The 22,702-nt window shown below is 38.0% G+C and overlaps 1 protein-coding gene and 1 long non-coding RNA gene across 7 annotated transcripts in view; one reads left to right on the top strand and one right to left on the bottom strand.

Moving 5' to 3' along the window:
• VEZT (vezatin, adherens junctions transmembrane protein) overlaps positions 1-6,374 on the top strand; it is a 52,339-nt gene extending 45,965 nt beyond the window's left edge. For 2 of the 4 annotated variants that reach the window (XM_057386990.1, XM_057386998.1), the window contains exon 12: positions 3,308-6,374. In XM_057386990.1, the coding sequence (XP_057242973.1) occupies positions 3,308-3,882 (575 nt within the window). In that variant the 3' untranslated portion in view covers positions 3,883-6,374. Of the gene's footprint in view, positions 1-2,519; positions 3,286-3,307 lie in introns of those variants that run through there. The other 2 variants (XM_057387003.1, XM_057387012.1) reach the window with 1 other exon arrangement.
• The window catches only part of LOC130586266 (uncharacterized), a 58,805-nt gene that overhangs the window by 17,257 nt on the left and 18,846 nt on the right, over positions 1-22,702 (bottom strand). For all 3 annotated transcript variants that reach the window (XR_008966692.1, XR_008966691.1, XR_008966690.1), the window contains exon 3: positions 9,239-9,341. This is a non-coding gene — a long non-coding RNA (uncharacterized LOC130586266). The remainder of the gene's footprint in view (positions 1-9,238; positions 9,342-22,702) is intronic.

Below are 22,702 nucleotides of genomic sequence, written 5' to 3' on the forward strand. Positions count from 1 at the left end.
GCCTTTACTAACTCTGAGGACTGCTGGGTATCTCCATCCACTTGCACTTGAAAGCACGAATATGAAAATTTCTCTTGCCTCAACAAGACAGTTTGTCTGTTACAGCAATAAGACTGAATACAACTTGATTTCTCTTACTGCTTGAGTTATTTGATTTATGATCTTTAAAACTGGCAGTAGTTTGTCTTTTCCTTTTTCTCATTTTTATTCCTTCCTCTTAAAGACAGGTTAGATACTTTCTATAAARTATCATGTTCTGTGTTACAGAAAACAACCCTCAAACCTGACAATATGTCCAAGAATTTTGCCTTTGCCAGTGTCTACAGAAAAAAGACCATGGATTGCAATCTTTCCATAATTTACTGGRAACACAAAGTAACAGACCACACCTATTTATGAGACTGTCTCTTTTGACAAACCATCAAAAATCTCTGTTCTTTACAACTTTCTTCTTTATATCCGTTAACTACAACTGTGGTAGAAGAGATCACTTGACTGTTGGTACTGATTTCTCTTCTAGTTCAGTTAAAAATCCCTGAGATATCAGATTGCACCAGAGTCTGCTCATGAATAGGATTTCTGTATTATCCCACTGCACAACTCTTCACATCAATCTCTTCAAGACTTCCTTTCCTAACTGTCGGAAGAAGAAGGGATATTACCTCCAGTCCAACTCTTGACTCCTACAGGAGTTCTTGTCAGGGGAACTTGCCTAGGATATTCCCTCACCTAAGTTAGGAGCAGATACTTGTCCATATCAGCATATCCTCAGGCCATCTGTGGCCATAGCTGGAAAGAGTCAGCTGACTCCTGTAGTTCGCAGTAATTGTTTGCCAGAAAGCCTTTGTGGCTTGTGTTGGTTCCTTTTCCTTTCCATGTATGGATATTATGTTGTTTAGGATTAGAGATAAAATGGTGAAGAGGGAAGAAAGTATGGTTTTCTCCAGCTGCATAGAACTAATCATTGATTACTTCCATCTGTACAAACCTGGAAAACATAAGGGCAGTTCATGAAAGTAATAGATATTGTCTTCTTTTGACTCAGATTGTGTGTCTAATCTGACAGCCTGATATGGACACCAGATTCTACTGCTTTTAAGGAAATCCTTCAATATTTCTTCAAAAGAAACACAAGTCAGTAAATATGATATAATGGACCCTTGGCATATTATGGATTAATTTATCCATACACAGGTCATTCCTTTGAAGAGACATTTTTGTTATCTGCACTTTCCACATTTCTGGCTCACCTTATCTTGAARATTTAAACCCAGAAAGGTTCATATTCTTGTTGTCATTGACCCAAGATAATGGATGGCCATGATACCACTTTTCCATAGTCCTTTTGAATCTTGCTTTTACAAGAAAATCTAATTCCATAAATCCTGTGTTTTCCTAATTTGGGATTATTGTGGAAAAAGAACCTGAAATATCCAAAGCATTTAATCTGTTAGTTAAGGCACCCAGCTAGCCATTCTGACCTACCCTAATGAGGACATTAGGGTTTTTGGTTTGTTCAAGGAAGAGCAGGTGAGGGTTTCCTGCTCCAAAGGAAAAGAGGCCTGCTCCAAACAAGCTGATATCTAAACAAAACAGTATGAAGTCAGCTAGAGATGATAGGCTGGATTTCAGGAGAAAAAAGATCATTTTAGCAGAGCACTAGTTTTCCAAGACCCAGTACCATGGTAATACTTCTTACAGTCTGGGCAGTAGGTAGTTTATGGGAGTCTAGGTAAGCTTATATTYTGATCCTTTGGCCTTCTGTTGAGCCAGTAAAATGAATGTGCTTTCGAAAAGGTCTGCCAAGTTCTAAGTGGCTTCATTTTCATTTGACAAACGTTGTAAAATAACTCTTCTGGTGCAAAATCATTCCTAGCCTTTTCCTAACCTCTTCCCTGCGAAAAAGTTCATCCTGTCAGTGGTTGTGTTGTACCCAGCTGTTTCCATTTCTCCCACTTCGTCCATACAACAGTTCTTATATAGCTGTTTCTCAAATTTGGAAARCCACACTCTCAAAACTGATTAATTTCACCTTGCTTATTAACTAGTCAACTCCACAAATTGGCTAGCTACCAGTCTCAAGTATCTATTTTTTGAGAAATTTTGCCTTTCGAAGCATTCTTTGGAGGAAGTAGGCAAGAAGTTTGCTCCAAATGATAAGATTGTAATTGTATATTCTGTCTCTTCAAGCAAATGGGCAGAAATAAATAGCAGCATATTTTTTATGAAACAGGGAAAGAACTACTCCATTAAAAACTGAGAAGAGTCTGGTGCAGTGCTCCTTTAGTATATAAGGCTTTAAAGCCAACAGTACAATACAAATTCAAAACCACAGTCTTTCAGTGTGCTAATGACAATAATTATCAATGTGACAGCCATAATGATGTGCCTGCCTTCAGCTAACTAAAGTGAATATTTATAAATGAAACAGGATGCAAGTGAAAAATCCTAGTACCGTAAATTTTGTTTCTCATGAAAGTTTGTCTGTTTCCCAGAGTTATTTTCATCTCTGCTTACAGGGGTAAAGTCAGAATGGAATTAGAAAGGGAAATGCAACTTGAGAATCTGCTGTTGCTGCTCTCATTTATGTTYGTGATGCTGCTATAATGGAACTACTGCAGTTTAGGGAATCTGTTACATGGAAATGGACATTATATTGTTTTCTTAAAACGAAAGACATCTGTTCTTCAAGGAATGATTGTACCGAGTTTTAGTAACCCTTAACACTGGGAGGAGAGACTTCCTGGCAAGCATCCCGTTGCTGGCAATGGGACTCGCTGCGGCTACTAACTTCAAGAGAGGCTAAATTAAATCACACTTTATTTGTGAGGACATCTGACCTGACTGTATGAATACATCTTGTATTTGCATGTTGTGGTGTATGAAATCAGACATTGCCTATAAGGACTTTATCATATACCAGCTGTCTTTACGGGATTAGGTAAACTGTTGTTCACAAGAAGACAGTTAAATCTGTATGCAGTACAATAGTTTTACTTGGGTTTTGCTTTAACACTGAGTACATCGTCTGTGTTTGATGCCAACTTCAAACACCATCAATTTGTGCTGTCTCTTCACGTCACAGATTTTAAGGAATAGTTGCAAGTAGCTGTGGCATTTCACTTCAGCTTTGTGGTTAGAAAACACTTTTATTTTCAGTTCTGGTGTGGGTTGTGTTTCTGTTGTTTTGGGATTTTTTTAAACTAATTTTAACCCTTATTCTCTTAACATCTTTTCAGATACTAATATATTATTTATATATAGCAGCTTGCTTTTAGTTATGGTTTCATTTTTTCCCATTTTTAAGCTGCAGTGAAACCCTTGTCTCCTGTAGAACCACTGAAGCTACTAAATAATGTGGAATCACATATGAATTCAGATAGAGAAAAGCAGGACTGCAGCCAAAGTTGTGATAAATCTGAAGAAAAAGATTCTAATCCAGAAGTGAATGATGATGCTGATAAAAGCAGGACAGAATATTTGTATGAAGATCCTGAGATGGAAAGAAACAAAGACAGTACTGCAGATGAAGATGTTTCTACAGGGGCTGAAGAAAGAATGTATTATCAGTGTGAAGGAGAAGCTGAAGAACTCAAGCCAAGCAGTGTGGATGGAGTAGAGGCTTCACAGCCTCCCTCTAAGGATGCTTTACATTCAAAAATCAAGGATAGGCTGGCCCAGCTCCACATATCAACAGATTTTAACTTCACATCTGGTCTAGCAGCACAAGTTGCTGCCAGGTCTTTCACTTTTACTACAATGCAGGAGGAGACTTTTGGAGATGATGGGGAGGAGGATGAAGAAAAGACACCGGAGAATGAAGACCTTGTGGAGAACTGTGAGAATGAAGAGAGAGGTTCTGAAAGTGAAGGAAAAATATAAGTCTTAGCTGAACTTTATTAAACCAACAGCAGGCAATTTGATGGAAAAAAAACTAAGGTGGGGGGGTGGGGTTTGAAGCTGAAAATACTGGATGGGAAAAAAAGGAGACCTAAATATTATATATCATGTTCCCTAAGACTGGAACACTAAATAGGACTTCTTAGTATATTGAAAACTTGCAGGTAAGAGAAGTTTAGGCTGCATCCAAGAAATAGTTGGCTATTCCCTTTTTAAGATCCTAGTGATGGGGGTTGGAATTTACCTTTGTGTTTTGTGTTATATTTATTTATATTATAACATGTTGTGGTTATTTGTTTCTAAAAAGAAGGAAAAACAATCTTGATTTACAACAGAGTCCATTTTTTGCTGTCTGATTCTTTTGTGATGGTATCAATGTTTGTTCCAACAAAAAAAACCCATTGTTTTGGAAGAACCTGAACTGTTCCCTGTGATCTTCGCTCATCACTTTTATTTCACTTCTTGTATCTGCAGTGTGTTGGCTAAGCCACCGTAAGCATTTATGATTCTGTGACTAGTAATATGGCACCCAATTAAAATGTAGAATTTTAAATAAAAGCTTGAAACAGCTAGTATTTGATGTGTCCTGGGGTATGAGGCTGAAATAGTAGAGTTAGTCATGGTTCATATTAAGGTTTATTTAGAAGTTTATGAAGGGTTAATAAATAATTTCTGTAAGTTGTAATCATGTTAGAGAAATGTGTTGTAGGTAAATGTTAGCGCAGATTATAAGCACAGCAATAGAAAGTACTATAAACAGCTAGAAGCTATCTGTTAAATTGACAGAGATAAGAAGTAAACACTTATGAAACCATCTATTAATTATTTGTTAACCTTTTGTAAATTGAACCTTAATATAATTGTTTTATTTGATATAGTGATTGATAGGACATTTTTCTTTATGTCCTGAAGTAATTTTCTTAAAGGAAATTATCTGAAAGTTTAACAACATGCAGTATTTAGTTTAAACAGCACACTTGCTTTTCTCTAATGTTCTTCCACTTTTCCTTAGATTACGATTTTAACCTATGGGATTTAGAATCCATGAGAGAACTGTATTTGTGTATTTTCTATCTTATAACAGAGTTAACTGATGATGAGATCTGGATGTTTGGTATGAGGTTATGTCAGTTGTTTTTTTCTCTGTGGTGGTGTTACAAGGAGCAGGAAACTGATGCTCACCTCACAGGTTAATGGTTTCATTGCCCTCTTTGCTTTGCTCTTTGACACAAAATGAAGCTAAGCTCCCATGTCTGTAATGGCGAGAGCACCACTTATTTGTGTGGAATACTCTACTTGGACCTGGATACACTTCCAGGACAAAGCATGGCAAAAATTACTTAGAGTATTTATTGGGTTTTTCAGATTCTGTAGAATAGAGGGGGTTTTAGATCCAGGTGGTACGGAGCAATATCTTTCTTAGGATGCTGTCATGGGAAGTGGGGAAGGTAAGGCAGGTCAGCAGATTAGGGTGGAACTCTTGACAGTATGTCAGAAAACAAGTGCTTTCTTTCAAGCTCCCTGTCCTCTATTAGTGACTTTGCATGAACACTATGAAATATGTGGACTTTTTCACAGATGGTAGAGAAGGAAATATCAATTGATAGAAAAAGGGAATATGATTTAGTTCTTTAACTGTATGATGTCTTCTCCCTCACACACAGGTTTTGGGAAGAGAATGTTATGCCAATTTTCATCGACCAGTAACACTGTGTTCTGTGCCCATTATTTTGTAAAAGTGAATGGAAGCCGAGTGGTTGATGTCTTGAGGAGGTTGTAGAAAAAAAAAAATCAGTTGGTTTTCAGAGTGTATTCAGAAGTTAGGCTCCTCTTAGAGGTAGAGTATATTCTTCTGTAACCTGTAAAAATTAGGCTAAGATGATGAAACACTTTTATTTTCTCTGTGGCAAGCAATTTTTTTTACCAAGTCTAGAACAGCTGCTTTCGAGAAATTGTGTTTGAAGCATTCTCCATGCTTCTGAAACAGAAGTCTTCCTCATTCTTGACTTGAGATCCTTGAATTCACAAAGTGCCCAGATTTTTTTTCCTAACTAATTGTTCTGACAGCCTAAATGTATACTCCATTAATATTTTTCCATGAACTCAACCACCATCATCTCATGATCTGATGTTGTATATCCCAGAAAGGATACTCCTGAACCTTTTCTGTGGGATTCAAATCATAGTTTACAGTGCCTATGAAAATACCTGGACTCTGTCTAAGTGAGTCAAAAACATCACTCAATACTCAATTTTTTTTAGGGCTATGATACCAAGATGATCAGAAAGATGATCAGATTTAGGATAAGAATTACCACTGTTTTCACAGTTTCAGATGAAGTCAGTAGTAGTTGCATTGGTACTGTAATCGGTGACAGATCTCACATTTGTAAAAGCTGCTATCTCTTTTTTCTTTTGCTGCAGTCCTTAGTAAAAATCCTGGAGAATCTACTTTGGTGATTCACTTGGGAACTAGTTTTGTTATATGCACTTGGGAACTAGTTTTGTTATATGCTGGTCTTGGTAATGAAACTGGCCTAAAAAACCTCATCCATCATGAGTTGTTCATTTTCATCCATCAGCTGTGTCAACACTGAGTTTTGTGTGTTATAAACCAGCTCATGAGTCCACTTGGGTCAAAAATTCACCCTTTTTAGGCTTTTTCTGCTTTTCACCATTCTTATTGCAGTGATGCAGTAACAGCAGTTACCTCCAAACAGCTGTATCTGCACGTACTGTGTTGCTGACCTGAGACTCAGGATTGCCCATATTTACATTTTTGGCAAAGATGGTGTAGTGTGAAATTACAGCCTTGACATTAGACATGAGTATGATCAAACAATGACTTTTTGGAGGAAGTTCTGATCCTACTTTGAACAAATAGATTTTCAAAAAGCAAGTCAAGTGATTTCCATGGTCTTACTTAATGTAGTCTTAGAAGCTGCCCATATGAACACCTGCACTCAATTGTTTTCTCTGCCTCTCATCACCTCTGTATAAAACAGCCATCAGGTCATTTATTTTGATCTATTTAATATTCTCCCTGTAGAAAAATATTGCTAACAGTGTACACCACACACAGCCTGACTTTTCTTGATTTGATAACCACGTTCCATCTACGTATGTCATACACTATGTTATGATCCAGATTTCCTCATAATTATGTCATTTGAAATGACTGTATGTACATGCTGTAGATTGCTTCAAGAACCTGACAGATTTCTTGGCATAATTTATTTCTGCATTTAAAATAATGTTTATGAACATACTGAAATGTGCATTAGCTCTAATGAGTTGTCTTAATATATCGAACATGTCAAAGTCTGAGTGCTAGTTTGTGTTCTTTGGCTCATTACCCGAGATAGGGATTTTTGTGAAAACAGAACATTTGCTTGTTAGAACTTTGTAACATTTTGAAATATGAAGTTCATAGCAGAAAGTTCATACTAAATTATGGGTTATGATGAAGAGTATCAGCAGCCAAAATCCTTTGTGAAGAGCAGAGCTAACAATAAATGTGTTTTCCCTATCCCATTTCCAATTAGCAGTTCTGTGAAGTAAAGGAACAAGCAATTTCATAGGGTTAAATAATTTCTTCTTTCTATTCTACATGGAAAGCACTCCAAAGACAATATTTGCTTCTTAGATTGGATTGCAGTCTAACACTACATTTCTACATCGCTTCACCTTACAGCTAAAAATCTAGGTACAAGCTTAAATCTAGGCCAAAATCTGTGATAAGAAGGTAACTTGTCCCTTTTATTAAGTGTATGTATTGATGACAGAAGTTAAATAGTTGTGTCATGGAAGCAAATGTATAGAGTTACAGATAATAGAGCATSTTTCAAAGGATCTCCCAACAGCTGCCGCCTGGTCTAACACAAACTAAAGATGCCAAACAACACTTGTTTAAATTTAAGCTTGACTTGACAGAGCTTTTTTGGTCTCTGATGAAGAAGCATGTATTGCAAAATATCACACAAGAAACATGGCATGGATATATGGATATCAGAGATCAAACTGAAAGCCTCTGTGGCTTTAAAATGCTTGGTTGTGTGCTTTATTCACATTCTCRTTATATTTAAATCCCTCCTGTATGTGTTTTTATTTTGCCACCTTGGATTTTAAATGCCAAAAAATGCACTTTGATTCATTTAACTTGGACATTTGTGCAGAAATTAGATAATGGGTAATGGTAGTGTGTGATAAGACACGGTCATAGCTAGGGGTGAAATCTACCTCCCATGAACTTTGCTTTGTAGGTGGATGGAGCAATCCAGCTGGATATGGAACTGTTCTCAATGTGCTGCCTGTCCTTTCACACTGCCACCTCTCTGGTTATTGGCAGGTTATCAGAACACAGCTTGACTCAACAGGGTGAGCGCATGGTTAGCCCATGTTACACTTTCTAAATCGAATACAGGATTCTGAAGAAGTGACTACAATTTAATAGACAAGTAAAAAGTTTCTCTGTTACAAAGTGGCTTATTTTAAAAGGGTTGAATGGGACCAAAAGTTGAATACTTTCATGTGATCAGCATATTGTGACCCTTTTACCTTCTCAGCTTTAAATCTTAAAGGTCTCACGGACAGTTTGCTTTAGGGGCTGCGGTTCTATGGCAGCTTAAATTACTTCATGGCCATGAAATCCCAGCCCCTCCTGTAGTCTGGCTTTTGTAACCACTCAGTGATTTAGGACATGGATAGGACTGGAAGTGCATCAGTGCTTTAACTTGCAGCTAGCTTCCTCAATCCTAATGAGGATGATGCCACTCATTGTTTTCCTCACTCGTTTTGATTCCTTTTGTTGTTGTTGTTGTTCYTGAGGCCTAGGCTGCCCAWGATTATTTGTGTCTTTTTCCCCAAAATTTCTAGAAACTGTTTATGATACTGCCAGTAGAACTGAAATTATTGAGCATGTTTTTTCCTATTTACTGGTTTCACCCTTCTGGTCCCTCTGACACCTATGGTCCTCTCCCTTTACCAACACTCTTAAGAGGTTCAGATTTTAAAATAACACACAAATTCTTTTTACATGTATTTGTAACAGGAATGACTAGATCTAGAATTCTGTCCTGACTTTCTCACTTKAGAACTAAAACAGAAGGCAGACACCATAATGGGGAGCATACAGTCAAAATAGAAATAATAATGTATAGCAGCTTAAGTTTGTACCACGCTCTTGGTGTATATTGGCTTTTATAAGTAATTCTGGTTTACTGAAAAACATTTTTAAGTTGTATTTTTAAAATAACTGCCATTCTAGTACAAGGTTCCAAAATAAGTGTCATTAGTTGGCTTGTGCTCAAATCTTAATATTTAAAGATTGCTTCCTGACCTTCTTCAGCTGCATGGATGAGAACTGAAAATAATCTTCAATTTCCAAAAGAAAGAGGGACCAGTCCTTTCCRTCACTTTGTGCTATTAGAAAAGGTCCATTCCTAAACAAACAAAAAGAGATTCATCAGTGCTTAATATCTTCAGTAGCCATTACTGACAGAGAATCATGCATTTGATCTCAATAGAAGCACCATAAATGCAGGCTATTTATAATGTTTGATATCTGTGTTTCAATACTACTACTACTACTACTACTACAACAACAACAACAACAACAAATAATAATAATAATAATAATAATAATAATAATAATAATAATAATAATAATAATAATAGTTTCTTACTGTATTGTGGGATAAAAGCCAGAAATCTACAAACTGTCCCGTAGATCTTTCATCCAAAGGCACAGCTGGTGAAATTTAAATAAGTTCATGTTGGCTGTTCCTTGACTGCTCAGTATGACATTGTACGCCAAGATTTTCATGTCCCAGCTTGGGTGTTCACAGGTAGTCTGCMGGCACCTGTGTGCTCAAGGTCTGCAAAGCTTCTATTGATCATGGAATAGTGCTGAGTGAAACCTAAACAGGATGCTTCACTAGGACCTTGGTTTTATTGCCTCTGTCTTCCTCTATTGAAGCATCCATGCCATATGAAAATCCCACTCATTACCTTATTCCTTCCCACCTTTCCTTTTCATAAGCCACACAAAACAGCTGGGGAGGGTTGTATAGTTTGTTTCTCACCTATGGGACTATCCTGTTATGCACCAGGTAAATTATTCCTAATAGAAACTTTGTAGTGGCCAAACTGCAAAAGATGGGGCCTGGAGAAATTCTTCTGGTTTGACCACTTTTGGGAAGGGTTCTCCTGAGGTGGGTGACCACAGGAGTGCTAAGCTGAGGTGCAATGACTCTGCAGGTATCTKTCAAAGCTCCGGTTTTTACTAGGACCCTTCTTTTCTCTGATGGTCTCTCTCTTCCCTCTTAGCAGCCTTCAGCGCTTCTCCAGCATTCTGTTGCCAAGTGTTGAGGAATGTGGCAACTTTTTCCATTCAATTCTGAGGTTTTTGTCTAAACTTCATGAAATGATAGGCTAGAGGGAATCCAAACCAAGGTGCTGCTGTGCATTCTCAGTCAGAAACTTAAAAGGGTTCTTAGGGCTGGTGCGATGTCTGTCCTGACATCCCTTCCAGGGGGCTTTGACCTACATTTCAGCCAGGCCTCCTATTTCTTCCTGGACTTCAGAATATTCATTTCCAGGAATTTCCTTCCCTCCTTAATGCTTATAAGATGGTAATGCCTCCTCAGCAAGACTGACCCTCAAACACATATTTCTCATTACATGAACCCTGCTTTCCAACAGGAGGGTGGCACAGTCATGGCTGGTTCTGCCTTCCCCTAAGCAAGCTTGCTACTTTCAGCAGTAGGGGCTAACAGGTGCTCTCACATTGTCATGCCAATGTGCTCTGGCTCCACAACTGCCTGGTCTTGAGCTCAGGAAGCTCTGGGATCTAGCAGTTGTGTTTAAACCTTTCCCACTGGTAAAGAGCATGTATTTTCAGAACACAAGTTCTGAATCTCCCTGAATCGAACCATTTTGAATTCTTTTTGAGGAGCATAAACAAATTATTTCTTAATTTAAGGGGTTTGTATGAGCTTTACATATATATATATCTATTTACACACACACACCTTCATAATGTAAATGTGTGTTGCCAGGTATCCCACTGTAAGGCTTGTCTAGCAAAAGAGGTTGTTTTTTTACTCATATCAAACTATCCAGTTACATGAAAGGTAAACAAATACTTAATTCTTGCTTATCTAAAGGCAAAAGAATTGTGTTCTACCAAGCAGACTGTGTGGAGGTATTTCATATGCACACCAATTTACACCTTTTATTAGAAAAGCAGTTGCACTTTGTTTTCACTTATCAAGGCTTTGCACCTGAGCTGCTGTGAGTGCCTGCATRCCCATCTGCCCTGTCTTAAACATGTAAACAAATACATGTTCCTCAACATCTCCTGCCTGCTAAGTCTTAGCATTTCCCAAAACAGGGCCTAAAGGCAGCATAGATTGCCAAGGAAACAGAGAAGGGAAAGAAAAGAATCTTGATAAGCTGCTGCTTAATTGGTTAATAAATGAAAGTTAAAATATAAGAGGAAATGTTTAAAAGAACAAACTGCAGCAAGAGTTTTCTGGCAGGGCTACAGAGGGAAATCACATGATACATTCTGAAATTTGCAGACTCTGGGAGGGATCCACAATTTCTTGTCCATGTGGAGACAGGAAATGCTCACCAGACTGGTAGTCTTCAGCAGCTTATTAAAAWAGCCTCTTAATTTTATCCGTGTTTCATTTCCACAGAAAAACTCAGTGCTGCTGTGGTGGTGTCTCAAGCTATGTGTACTCAATCTCTGTATCTCTTCCTTTAAGTTCAGTGTGAAGTCAGTCTCCTTCCTTCCACTGCCCTAAAAATCTGTGTGGTTCAGCCCTGTGGGAGCCTCTCCTGCACCCGCCCTGCCAGTTGCTGATGCTGCTTTAAAAACAGTTCATTTGATCTGCCACAAGGAGGTTTAGATCAGCAGATCCTTAAAGCAGGTATGAAGCCTAGGGGCTGGCTGTGTTAAGGCTCCAAGAGCTCAAATTCTGGATTGGATGTAGGCAGTGGCAGGAAGACATTCCTGGATGGTGACCTTTGGTTGTGATAGGGTTTCGTGGCTATGATATTTTCCCAAACTTTCCTGTTTCTCTTTTTTGTACTTTCCTTTACCTCCATCCTTTTCCCATGGATATGAATCAGGACCTAAAGTCTTGTTTACATATTTAATTGTGTGCATTACCAGGCTAATTTTTAAGCATTTTTTTTAAATTTGTGCCTGGATTTCCACAGTTGCAGAAGTAGTTTTCTCAACTGTAATGCTAACCACTATTAAAATCTTTTTSGTTGCTCTTATTTCTTCAGCATCTGTAATAAAATTCTGCCTCACTACTGCCTGTATAATTTTTTCTCCTTATCCTGTATCCTTGACAGTTGCCTAGGGGGAGTGGATATGGCTTATCCATCCTCCAGTTAGTAATGATTGAATGGAATAGAGAATGCTTTTACAGGGATGCATAAATGCTGTATGAGCACTTTGCTTAATTTTTTTTATACAGAATTTTATTTATAATTCCACCTTCATCCTGAAGATGAATTAATTTTAAGCAATCCTGGCAATAGTTTCTGCAGTACTTTTTGCTGACTCCTTAGTACAAGCACTTTAGTAATGAGCACTGGTTACTCTTGTCTGAGTAAGTGATGACTGAAGAAAGTAAGTTTTTCTGTGTGTCATATGCTTCCTGTTGCATCTTCCCATCATCCTTCAGAGACCTGTGTGCTGTGGCAACTGTTAGCAAAACCCCTTTTAGCATCACCTAAATGCCTGTGTAGGTGGGGCTTTAGGAAGAGAGTAATGTGTCAGTTGAGGACACTGGTAGCAGGTAGATCTTTAATCCAGGAACGGGGCTGAGGTGCCCTGCGGGAGATGTATTCTGTTTGTCTGGTGTGTGGTTCCTAAGAGATGGACTTCCTTTGTATGCTTCAAAAGTACCAAAAGAGCAGCAACAGGACAGACTGGCTCCTTTTATCTGGAGCTTTGTGGCTCCCTCATAATGCATAGACTTTTTTATCAGAACAGTCAAAGGCTGTGTTCTGCTACTGTTAGGAGCTATGGCTGATGCACACCTCTTACTGTAAACACTCCCTGATTTGGTTTTAGGGTTAACAACTGTTGACTGCTCTTCTCACTTAGGTATGACCCGCTCTCACCTAACTCACATCCCCAGGAAGGCAGGCTTGAAAGGTTACTGGGGAAAAAGGGAAATAATTTGATCACGAAAGGCAAGAGGAAACTTGGTRTTTTTTTCTTATCTTTTGAATCTTGCTGCCAAATTGGTGCATAATTTATTGTRCAAAAGGTCTTGCTTACTGTTTGCTGTTTTCATGTTTGTGTGTTTGTTTTCATGTTGAATACTGAACAGATCCAATTGCTGCTGCTAGAAGGAGATGTCTGTCCACCAAAAGGGATCMGTAATGTTTTCCTTTATTTGGAGACTTTTTGAATGCTAAATTGCCTGTATCTATACTTCATAATGCACCATATGCAGATATTCTTCAGGAATTGATACTATCACTTCAGTCAATATTTTCTATGTTAGAATAGTACGTTTACTATACTGCCAAGAATGTATATATATCTGTGAAGACTTAAAATTGTATCTTTTTGAGCAAGCCTCTTTCTTCAACCATCTGAAACTTTCTTCCTGTTTCTCAAGTTCTCTGCTAATTTATTAGACACTTGTGTTATATTGTGTACTTTTTGTATCAGTTGTACTGCTGTATTTCTCCTTTCTCTCATTAAAACTTATTCTTCTCATCCTTCTGCTGTGCTGCTTCATATTGAAAATACTCACACCATATCAAGTAACCTAATCTAGTGTAGTGGGTCAGGCTGAGATGGAGCCAGACCAGTCCTAAACAGCCATTCAGACTTCTATYAAATTGTTCCACTGATACCAACATGTAATCAGCTTTATTGTATTAAGCTTTATTTTGCTGTATAGTCTGTACTTTTATAATATAGTAAAGAAGAAACCTGGAATGGGACTTGCAAGGTATAAACAAATGGACAAGACACAAAATATGTACTGGGAGATTAAGTCCATAATTCTTATAGATGGTCGTTTCTGCTGACATTCATTAAGAAATTGTTGAGCTTCCTGAGAGAAGCAAATTTTGAGGAGAGATTTAGAAGAGGATTCCAAGGGCAATAATTTTCCTAGAAATGTGGCCATCAACTTAGGTCAGTCAGTTATCTGTGTCATCTCCATGCTTAATTCATCTTACAGGTAAATGAAGAGGGAAAAAATGAATACAGATTAGGATCTGTTTGCTTACTTCCGCTAAAGAAACAGCTGATTTACAGACAAGAAAATGCTGTCTCCCAAGAAATCACTCCAGGAGCAGTTAGAGAAATGATAGTGCTTTTTAKATCATCCTAGTGAAAATCAAGATTTTCAGTGTTTTACTGATGCTAATCCTTATTTGGAGTGCATAATCTTTCCTGACCTGGAGCTGTACTCCCAATAGGATGTGTTCCCCACAGCATGGTGTGCAGGAGGAAAGACTTCAAAGGTCCTGTACAGTGGACCCAAGGTATTGAAAGAAAGAAAGTGAACAGAACATGCACATGAACCTGTGTGTTGAGTATCCAGCAGTTTTTGAGGCTAGGAGATCATCTGGCAAGATGGGAAAATACCAGAAGCTTCTGCTGTTGGAAACTGAAGAATGAAGTTAATCACATCTTCAGCACCATATTTATAATTATGGTAGAGTATGTGGAAATAGCTGTCACCTAGCCTTGGTTTTTACCCAAACTCTTTATCACTCTCTTCATTAAAACTATCCCTGTGCCCACAGTTGCACCTGTGCATAAAAGTACCCTATGGAATGTCCCAGTCCATTTAAGAATTTCTTGTCATGATGGTGTGGTAGCAAGAAACACACATGTGGAATAACCATGCTGGCTCTGAGCACACCTGACATGAGTTAATACATAGGTTTAGATTAGGCAAATGCCTGTCTGTGCACCTGCACACATTTGCGATTTGTTTCTAAAGTTGCCTTAGGGATGATGCCGCACTGGGAAATATTAAGAAAAATTCTAGTGTAGATAAGAACTAGCACAGGGAATTACACAAGCCACTACAGCCTTTTCAATCACTCACAGAAGCATTTGCAAAAACACACAGTCTAAAGCTAAACTGCCCAGACTTCAACCAAGAATGCTTGACTTGGAGAGAAAGCATGGTAGGCCAGTAATTAACATACTTGAAAATGCTACTGTTAGTTATCTGTTCTATTTAATCCCTGACTTCTCTACCACTTCAGCAATTGTTTTGTGTGTGTGTGAAGTGACAAGCTTCCCTCAGAGACTGAAACTGTAACACACGCGATTGCTTGATATAAATGAAATACATTGTTTTGTTAAGTTAAAAAGGAGTCAAAGAACAGAAGAGTTTCCATGACCTGTCTAAGCTAGCCGAAAGCAACTCAGCGAAAGACTGCGAAATTCATTTTGGTCTATATTCTGTTCTTCTTTGTTGTCACTGCTATCAACTGCTTCTTAGCTATTAACAGTAGATTAATAGATCATCATCATCATCATCATTGTCTGCATGATGTATTGGTTAAATCAGTAGTGGAAAGTAATGACCTTTGCATTCATTTCAGGCACTCTGAAGTTTCAGTTTGATTACTGGTTTGCACCACCCTTAAACTGAAAATAGTTATATGGTTCCCAAAAGCTGTGCAGTAAATAAATTGCAAAAGTTGCAGTTATTTTCTTTTCCTGCCTGTCTTTATTTCTGCTTTGAAAACTTCTATGAGAGAGCCAATTGTTGCAGCACATCCTTTAGCTCCTGAGAATGTTCCCTTCAGGAGCTGTATGCTCAGTATGAAGCTGTGAGGCATCTGACCATCTCCTGCTATTTCTCCAGGTTATGTTTCAAAAGCTTCCCTGCAACTATTAATGAAACAAAGAAGCTAATTGTTAGAAGACAACTGGCTAAAGTAATCAGTCACTTAATTGCAATGACATTTTAATGGCTAGTGCCAAAATGTAAATAGACAATAAAACAAGTAAGACTTGGTCAGATATGCACAAAGAAACAGGGGATAAGCCCAGGACCTTCATCTCTGTTTCTTGTTTCCTCCTTGCCAGTAATTACCAGTAAAGRTTCTGTGACTCAGCAGCTAGGTTTAGACAGCCCAAACTATTGAATGGGACAGGAAGGAATATGTAAGATGAAGAACTTGTAAACATACAGAAAATGTCCAAGTACTTTGATATTGAGACTGCTGTACTTGCTGCTCTGAGTCAAGGTGCTTTATATTTAAAAAACTAAACAAACTAGACAAAGGTCTCAGAATGAAATTATTAAAACCAATGCTGATAGAAAGTAAAATGCCTGAATGTGAAATCACTTGGAAGACAGCAACACATGTGATAATCATTCAATGTCTTAGCTATTTTTTAAGGTCTTTAGTAGACTTGCTGTACCCATTGATAATAGAGTTGGCAAAGAGCTGCTTTCCTTGAATGTATACCTGCCAAAGAAGAGAAGGAAAAGAATGCTGAATTGGCAAGAGCAATCTCTTATTCTAAATTAACATGATAGATTGAAAAACAGAGACGGTTGTTAGGTAGTCTGACTTACAACTTGATTACGGGTTTCAACTTTCACCTTTCATGACATTTTTGTAAAAAATATTTCATTTAGGAATAAGAAAATAGAACTCAGATTCTTCCAGTCCTTCCAAGAGTTCCAGACAGACTATGGGAATGTACAAAACAACATTCTGCATGCTGCTTCACACACTATCTATTCTGGTAACATTTCAGTTTAGGTATGTCATAATATGACATATTTGAAGATGAACACAGAGAAGTATCTTAGGCATAGGAAAAAAACAGCTGTTTGTTTGGGTTTTTTCTTCAAATGTTAATGAAATTTTTCTTTCATTTGTTGTTGTGGTGGTGGTGGTGGTTTTGTGTTTTTACTAACAAGGAGTGAAGTAGGATATCCAGCTTCTAAACTTTTGCAAGCAGCAATGAACTTTCCTGTTTGAATACCACATGTCTTAGTAAACTTTACTAGAGAAAAAAGATGACCAAGGTTATTTGACAAATGGTTACAAACCTATAGGAATTAACTAGGCCTGATATTCAAAGCCATAAGATTTCAAAATGTGGGCAAAATCTGAAACTTTAGCAATTTTCTCTCCCTGAAAAAGTAAATCACAAAGCTAAAGCTAATCCAGAGCTGTTAAGAAAAATTCAGAAACATTTCCCAACTCTTATTTCCACAGTTTGGAACTTGCTTTTGATTCTGAAGTGAATTTCATGATGTCTCAATCATTTGAAAGTTTTCTGAAGCTGGTGTTTATAGATTACTACCACATCATGGCATTCTCAACAAAGCAGATGAGTTAAAAGCCAAATTCTGTTTAATTTAGAATTTTATTTATTTATTTCATTTAGAATTCTTAAACAAGTCAGGTTAATTATGCATTTTGTCGAAGATGTCAACAGATTAAAGGAGGCATCCTTCTGGATTTTTAGTGTTTCTATTTGCTTTGTGTTTTAGACATAGTGGTACAGACTAGTCTATGTCCCCAGACTCAAAATTACCAAAGCAAGTTCAAATAAGAGATATACTTCTCCAACATATTGCAAAGACTATTCCACACAGATATAACAAATGGATGATGTCAGACTTAGGGCTTGAGGAAAAGCCTGCTGAAATACTAGATAATAGGAAGAAGGAAGGCGAGAGCAACAGCCTTTTCTTGGTCAGTGACATAGTTGGGCCACATTCATACTGACATGAAGACCCATGTCATTGTTCTGGCAGTGTAAAGGAGTCTTTGTTTGAGAGAAAATTGGCTGATTTGAATTTAAAACTGTAAGGATCAGTTAAGCTGATGTACTATCCAAAGCTGCTTGTGTTGTGGGATGTTCCTGGTATTAAACGATTGGAAACATCTGGATTACTTCAGGGAAGCATGCAGGACGCTATGAATATTTCAGGTTAATGCATATTCAAGCAACAATGGATGTATTCACTAGAAGGAAATCTAGAGGACCAACTTCATCTTACACTCACACCAGTATGCATTAATCTCTAATAAAACCAGAATGTAACATAAAACACTGCTTTTACTTGTGGGTAACTGAGAGGGGGAAAAAACATATAATGTATTTTTCAGTTTTATAGGCACAAATTATTATGATAGCACTGTTTTGCTCAACTTTGAAACATTTTTCTTTCAGTTCAGTAGCATTAGTCTCTTTACTATGAAGAGCTCTTTTTACCTGTGGGATAGGAGCACTCAAGAGAAGTGCAGATTTGGAAGTGATGAACAGTTAAATCAACATAATACATTGCATTATGGCCAAGGTCCTCCTTTCTCTGTCCTCTTGCTTAAATCCACTGTTGGGAGCAGTGTCAGCATCATAACAAAGGGAATCCTATAAGGTCTCCTCTGGGTACAGTTTTGAGTGTACGTCAGCAGGTGAATATGCCTGTGGCACTTGGCTTCAGCTACTGATTCTCTGGCTACATGGACCCCTTTATATCTGTGTGTTTTTCCTTGAGGCAAAGTCTTACTCATTTGTTCTAACTTTCCTGACTCTTTCTTGACTTTCCTATTATTTAATGTTCTTCCTCATATCTTGTACTGTTTCTCTCCCTGCTTTGTTTCATAATGCCTTATCCTGCTTCCCATAACTTTTCCTTAACTCCCCTTCCCTGTCATGTTTTTTGTTACACAGATCATCCCATCTCTTAGTTCTCTATCTCTCCTATCATTCTCCCTCATTTCTGCATATTCTTTCCTTGCCTATGGTGGGAACAAAGAGAACAGAAGAAGAAACCCCCAGCCACCTCCAGCCCAGTTTACTGCTTCTGCTCCAAACACCAGGGATTAGMACTTTGGCTTGGTTCTGATGTGTTGTCCAATTGAAGAGCCTTTCACTGCCACATGGATGAGGAAGCCACACACAGCACTGCTTCCATGTTAGCTTTGTGTAACTGCTGGCATTATCCTACCGCCAAAACACGGTAAGGTGCACACTGGTTATGTTGTTTCATTTGGAGTTCTGGCATTGTTTCAGTGTGGCTAACGATAAAAATGATAACAAGCAGATAGGGAAGAAACATTCTACCACTGTGGGATTGCCTACAGAGTGCTTTGTGAACAGCACTGCTGTTCTCTGATATGTGTGGTCCATAAATGTATAAAATGAAGAGGCTGATAGAATGGGTAGGTACACCTGTTCCAAAAATGATACAGTGCATGAATGCACACTGCATTGAAACTTTCCTAAATTAATATAAATGACAAGGCTGCCTCTGGCAATCATCATTGCTGTCAGAGGAATGTAGCCCTTTCCATTACAATTCACCTGGTTGATTCTGTGATGTTATGACATGGAGGAATTTCATTATTCTTTCCACCACAAGCAATCAATTTGTGCCTTCAAGCATAAAATTCAAGTATGCTTAAAGCTTTGCTTTGCTTGCATAGTACATAAATGTTACCAGTCAAAGTTTTCCAGTGTTTTTCAAATTCCTGTCACTCTTATCACAGCCTTTTGTAGCATGTGAATTTCACAGGCTAGCATTTTATGGCATAAGTAAAAATTTTACCTTCTACAGGACAGCTTTCTGGCTTCCTTCACCTCCAAAACACCAGGAATTTACCAAATAAGGTTCAGTAACAAGCAGCTCTTATGGTCAACTTTGCTCAGTAAGTATAAACTGGCATAGCAAAGCTTTTACTCCTACTGGGATAAATTTAATTCAGAGCATTTTAAACCCCAAATCTTTAGTAAAAGCTGAGAGATAAATTTGGATGGTGGCATTTTGGAGTGGGGGAGGTTATTTTTCCTCTCAGAGCTAAACATAATTCTGGCAAATAGCCCCAGACTGAAATTCTTGAGTCATAATAAGCAAGCCAGGGCAAAGAGGGATTTTTTTTCTCCCTGACTAATTCTTCCACATAAAAAGGTGAAAGGTCAAAGATGAACTTTAATACTAATTAAATTCTGAACTTCTGAGCAGCAATATGTCAAAACATAAAAAAAAGTCCAAATAAAAAGTGTTTTATTRTTGGCAACAGTAGGTTGGCTTTATAAGCATATATATCTCCATCCTGATTTCTTTTAACCTCTGGGAGAATGGGAACTTTGAGACACTAAATGCAGACATTAAGCAATGCACAGTAGGGGTTTTGTGAGTTCAGCCCAGCCCATAATTTTCCTCTTACATGCCCTTCTGCATCATTCCAGCTGACTAAAGGAGTGAAATAGGGCTGTCTTCAAATTATCACAAGTTCTTTTTCCCTAGCGTTTTTTGACCTAGATGGTCGTTCTTGAGGTTAATTTTCTTCTTCCTTCTGTTGAGGAATATTTCATGTGGATTAGCAAACTTCACATGTTCTTATTATAGAAACAATTCTGTTTATTTAAACTGCCTCTTAGAGAGGCAACTCGACAAATTCATGTGTGTATCTGTATGCACATTCAGATGTGTGATTAAAAAAAATTTGCTCATGCTAACATTTATTTAATCATCATAGTTGAAATACATTTAATGAAGGCTTTGTTATCTTTTTGGGTTTTGTAGTACCACCCTTCTTGGGCTGGTAATGTACRAACAAGATGGTTGGGTTGAGCTGTCCTTTTCATACTACAGATTATCTGTGCTGGTGATGATGAAATACCACTTTTAATCATTGTGGGGTGTGCAAATAGGAATCTAACATACAAAATACACAGTATAACTTGTACGTTCAGTAATGCTGGAGTGGTTAAATGCCTATCAACCAGCAGGCATCTGCAGGAAAGCAAGGGCAATGGCCAGCACTCCAAAAGAGCAAGTACACCATCAGCACACAATGAACAAAATGTTGTTCTTAATCAAAGAAGCCAAGAGTAGAAGAAGCACRGATTTCCCTGTATGTTTCTGACTGACCTTTTCAAAATACCTTTTCTGAACCATAAAATGGTACAAAGAGTTGCTGTGTGTGTTGTTAGGTTCTCTGTGTAAATAGAGAGTTCCACATCCTGGGCTTATTTCATAAGCATTATTTTTACTGGAGAGAAATCATTAAAAATATTGTCATCTTGATTATCAGCAGAAAAAAAATGGCAGAAGCTATTTTGAATTATGTTCTCAGAAGACTCCCATTCAACTCTTCAATCCAGAGAACTCCAAATTCACTGGCACAAACTCCTTCGATGCTATCGATAAGCTGCAGAATCAGCTCAAAAATTTAGCCTGTGTCACAATGAGTGCACTTAAGCTGGCAAAGCTGAAAGCCAAATGCAATTATGGAACCCAGCCTTCCTTCAAAAAGTTTAAGATCTTGAGATCAGCTGACATGAAATTAATAGGTGTAATTTTCCCTCACCTTTTTCAGGGCCGTATCCTATTTTTCAAGGGAAAAGTGTCACAGGAAAACCTCACCTGTAAAATTTTTCATGCTGATAAATTAGCTTGGCTGATACAACCAGTKATAAATGTGAACTGCCTCTTATCACTATGCTGTCTCCATATTTTCAATCTGAACTTGAAAACTTGTAGGAACAGCAATGGAAAGTAACTAGTGGACTTAATGAAATATTTTTATGTTTCCCATCTCAAACATGCATGCTATAACACTGGGTGGGGATGAGGAAGTTTGGGATTGGTTGAGGTGCGACTGGTTTCACCAGACCTTTTTTGGGGGTCTTGTACATATTCACATCTTGGGGGAAAAACCTACAGGTTCTCCTTCTCTTCATCCTAGGCCTTGCATCTGTGCCTGGATGACTGATTTCCTCACAGATGTCTATTTATAGGTGTGTGGATTTCACCACTGATGGCAAATGCAGCAGGTGTTTCTGAGAGCAAGCTTTCTCCTCTTCCTGCTTTGTTTCCTTCTCATTTTTCCTCTTCTAGCTTCCTCACACATTTGGTGGGCTTGTGGCTGGTTTTCACACTAAGCAGGTTGCCAGCAGCACAAACCAGGCACTCTGCTGCTTGCTGGAGAGTCTTCTGTTGTTGTTTGACATAAATGGAGAATCTGGACTAATGGACCAAACCCATCTGTGCCTTCACAAAGTAAACACTAAGTAAATGTCAGTAACTCCAGAAACTGGAAAATGCAGTTGTTTAAAATTGTGCTGCTAGAGGTGAGTCAGTCACATCCACAGGTGATTACACATCTAGAAATATATAACTTTATGCAAGTGCCCCTCAGCTMTCTCTCATGATATTTAGCCATCATTCCATGCAGTATGGCACTGATGGAGGAAAGAGGTACCTTGGCTCCTTCTTAACTTCCTTCTTAACTGRAACAACACTGTGTTTTTGCATGTGTGTATGCAAGTAAGCACACCTTGCCTTGATATTGTTATCGTAATTTCTTCACAAATAATGGATGATTATTAATTTGTAAACTACACAGAAAAGCCATCTACTTTGGAAAAAAAAGAGGAATGAAAATCCTATGGGAAAGAAAAGTGCCGGAATGTTTGGTGTGTGGAGGTTGTTTTTTTAACTCAGCAGAAACAACGCTTTTGAAAAGCCACTTCTTGCAAATAAAATGTTGCTTCCCTTCTGTCTCCTGTCCCTCAAACACACATTTTGAAAGCACAGGAATTAAGCCCTGGCAGAAGATCTTTAGATGGGGGGCAGGGGGAGAGAGTGGGATCGTCCATATGGCAGGAAGTACATGCCACGATCAGGAGAAACAACTGCCCCTGGGAGCAACTACATTATTGTAATGCTTCTGTAAAACCATTTCCTTGAGGCATCTAAGAGACTATATAGAAAATTGTCTAAAAGCAAATGTTTAATATCATACAACATTTCCT

Source organism: Malurus melanocephalus, unplaced genomic scaffold, assembly GCF_030028575.1.
Source record: "Malurus melanocephalus ecotype Western Australia unplaced genomic scaffold, MMel_1.1 scaffold_17, whole genome shotgun sequence".
Taxonomy (NCBI): Eukaryota; Metazoa; Chordata; class Aves; order Passeriformes; family Maluridae; genus Malurus; species Malurus melanocephalus.